The 1658-nt window shown below is 45.6% G+C and overlaps 1 protein-coding gene across 1 annotated transcript in view; it reads left to right on the forward strand.

The window, feature by feature from the left end:
- LOC119581832 (chromatin modification-related protein eaf-1-like) overlaps nucleotides 1-1658 on the forward strand; it is a gene marked incomplete in the record, with an annotated part of 47859 nt that overhangs the window by 16834 nt on the left and 29367 nt on the right. Inside the window, 1 exon segment of the mRNA XM_037929973.1 lies at nucleotides 102-1474. Within this exon segment, the coding sequence (XP_037785901.1) occupies nucleotides 102-1474 (1373 nt within the window).

The following is a 1658-nucleotide window of genomic DNA, read 5'->3' on the forward strand; positions in this document are numbered from 1 at the left end:
ACACACACAGCTTTGATGGTAATGACAAGTAATAAAGACAAAATGTCTCTCAATAGCACATCATATTCAACCCACATTTGTCTTCTTGCTCTTCCCCACAGAGTGGTCACAGGATCGCAGGACCAGAAAACCACCATAGAAGGCAAGAAGCAAAAGTCTGCTGAAGTGTCTGCAGCTTCTTCCACACCAGGGACTCAAAATCCAGTGCCTGCACCCATACAAAAAGCTCAGGATACAGCACAGTTACGTACTGTAAGGAAGTACCTTATGATACCTTGTGATGAAACTAAAGGAATCAAGCCTATCCAAACCAGTCCTTCCACACAAGCCTCTTCAACTGCAAAATTGTTATGGACACAAGAGCATGTTCATACTCTTCAATCACAACCTCAAAAGCAACAGTCTGCACAGCAACCTCAACAGAAGCAACAATCTGCACAGCAACCTCAACAGAAGCAACAATCTGCACAGCAACCTCAACAGAAGCAACAATCTGCACAGCAAATTCAACAAAAGCAACAATCTGCACAACAACCTCAACAGAAGCAACAGCCTGCACAGCATCCTCAACAGAAGCAACAGTCTGTACAATCTGCACAACAACCTCAACAGAAGCAACAGCCTGCACAGCATCCTCAACAGAAGCAACAGTCTGTACAATCTGCACAACAACCTCAACAGAAGCAACAGCCTGCACAGTATCGTTATTTGAGACAACTGCTTGCACAGGAAACTGAACACATGCAACAGCCTCTACAGCAACCACAACAGAGACAGCAGCCTCTACAGCAACCACAACAGAGACAGCAGCCTGTACAGCAACCACAACAGAGACAACTGCCTGTACAGCAACCACAACAGAGACAGCAGCCTGTACAGCAACCACAACAGAGACAGCAGCCTGTACAGCAACCACAACAGAGACAGCAGCCTGTACAGCAACCACAACAGAGACAACTGCCTGCACAGCAACCACAGCAGGCACTGCTTGTACAGCAACCACAACAGAGACAACAGCCTGTACAACAACCACAACAGGGACTGCTTGTACAGCAACCACAACAGGGACAACACCCTGCACAGTATCCACAACAAATACAACATCTTCCACAGGCACTTCAGCTGCAGTATCACAAACAGATTTCGCAACAAGATTTAAGGTCTTCATTCAAGCAAGTATATATACAACAGCCAATGCAGCAACAGAGTATACGTCACACTTCTGAGATTCCACAGCAACAGCAGGTATCAGCATACTCAGCACAGTCGCAGGGTCCACACCAATCACATCTGCAGCAGCAGGCATCTTTGCAGATGCAAATGCAGATGCAGACTGCAAACAGAGCGGTCCTCTACCAAAATCAGCAGTCACAACAAATGCAGATTCAGCAGAACTCTCTGGGTCAGCTGATCCTCAGGGAGCAGATACCCTCAGAGGCACCTATCGTATCGCAAGCACCTATGTCTAATCACGGTATTTATGTACTTACTTCTCACCCCAACTCCTTTGATCATTTTGGGCCACATTAAGGCTGTACTTTAAAACTTTACCACCAGTGCTGGCGGTAAAGTTAATATTATATAATCTGTCCCAACACAGCTCACTTTTATTTCTTAATAATTTATTGAACATGAAGCAACTGCGTTTTGCACATACT

The sequence above is a fragment of the Penaeus monodon genome, chromosome 15, assembly GCF_015228065.2.
Source record: "Penaeus monodon isolate SGIC_2016 chromosome 15, NSTDA_Pmon_1, whole genome shotgun sequence".
Lineage (NCBI taxonomy): Eukaryota > Metazoa > Arthropoda > Malacostraca > Decapoda > Penaeidae > Penaeus > Penaeus monodon.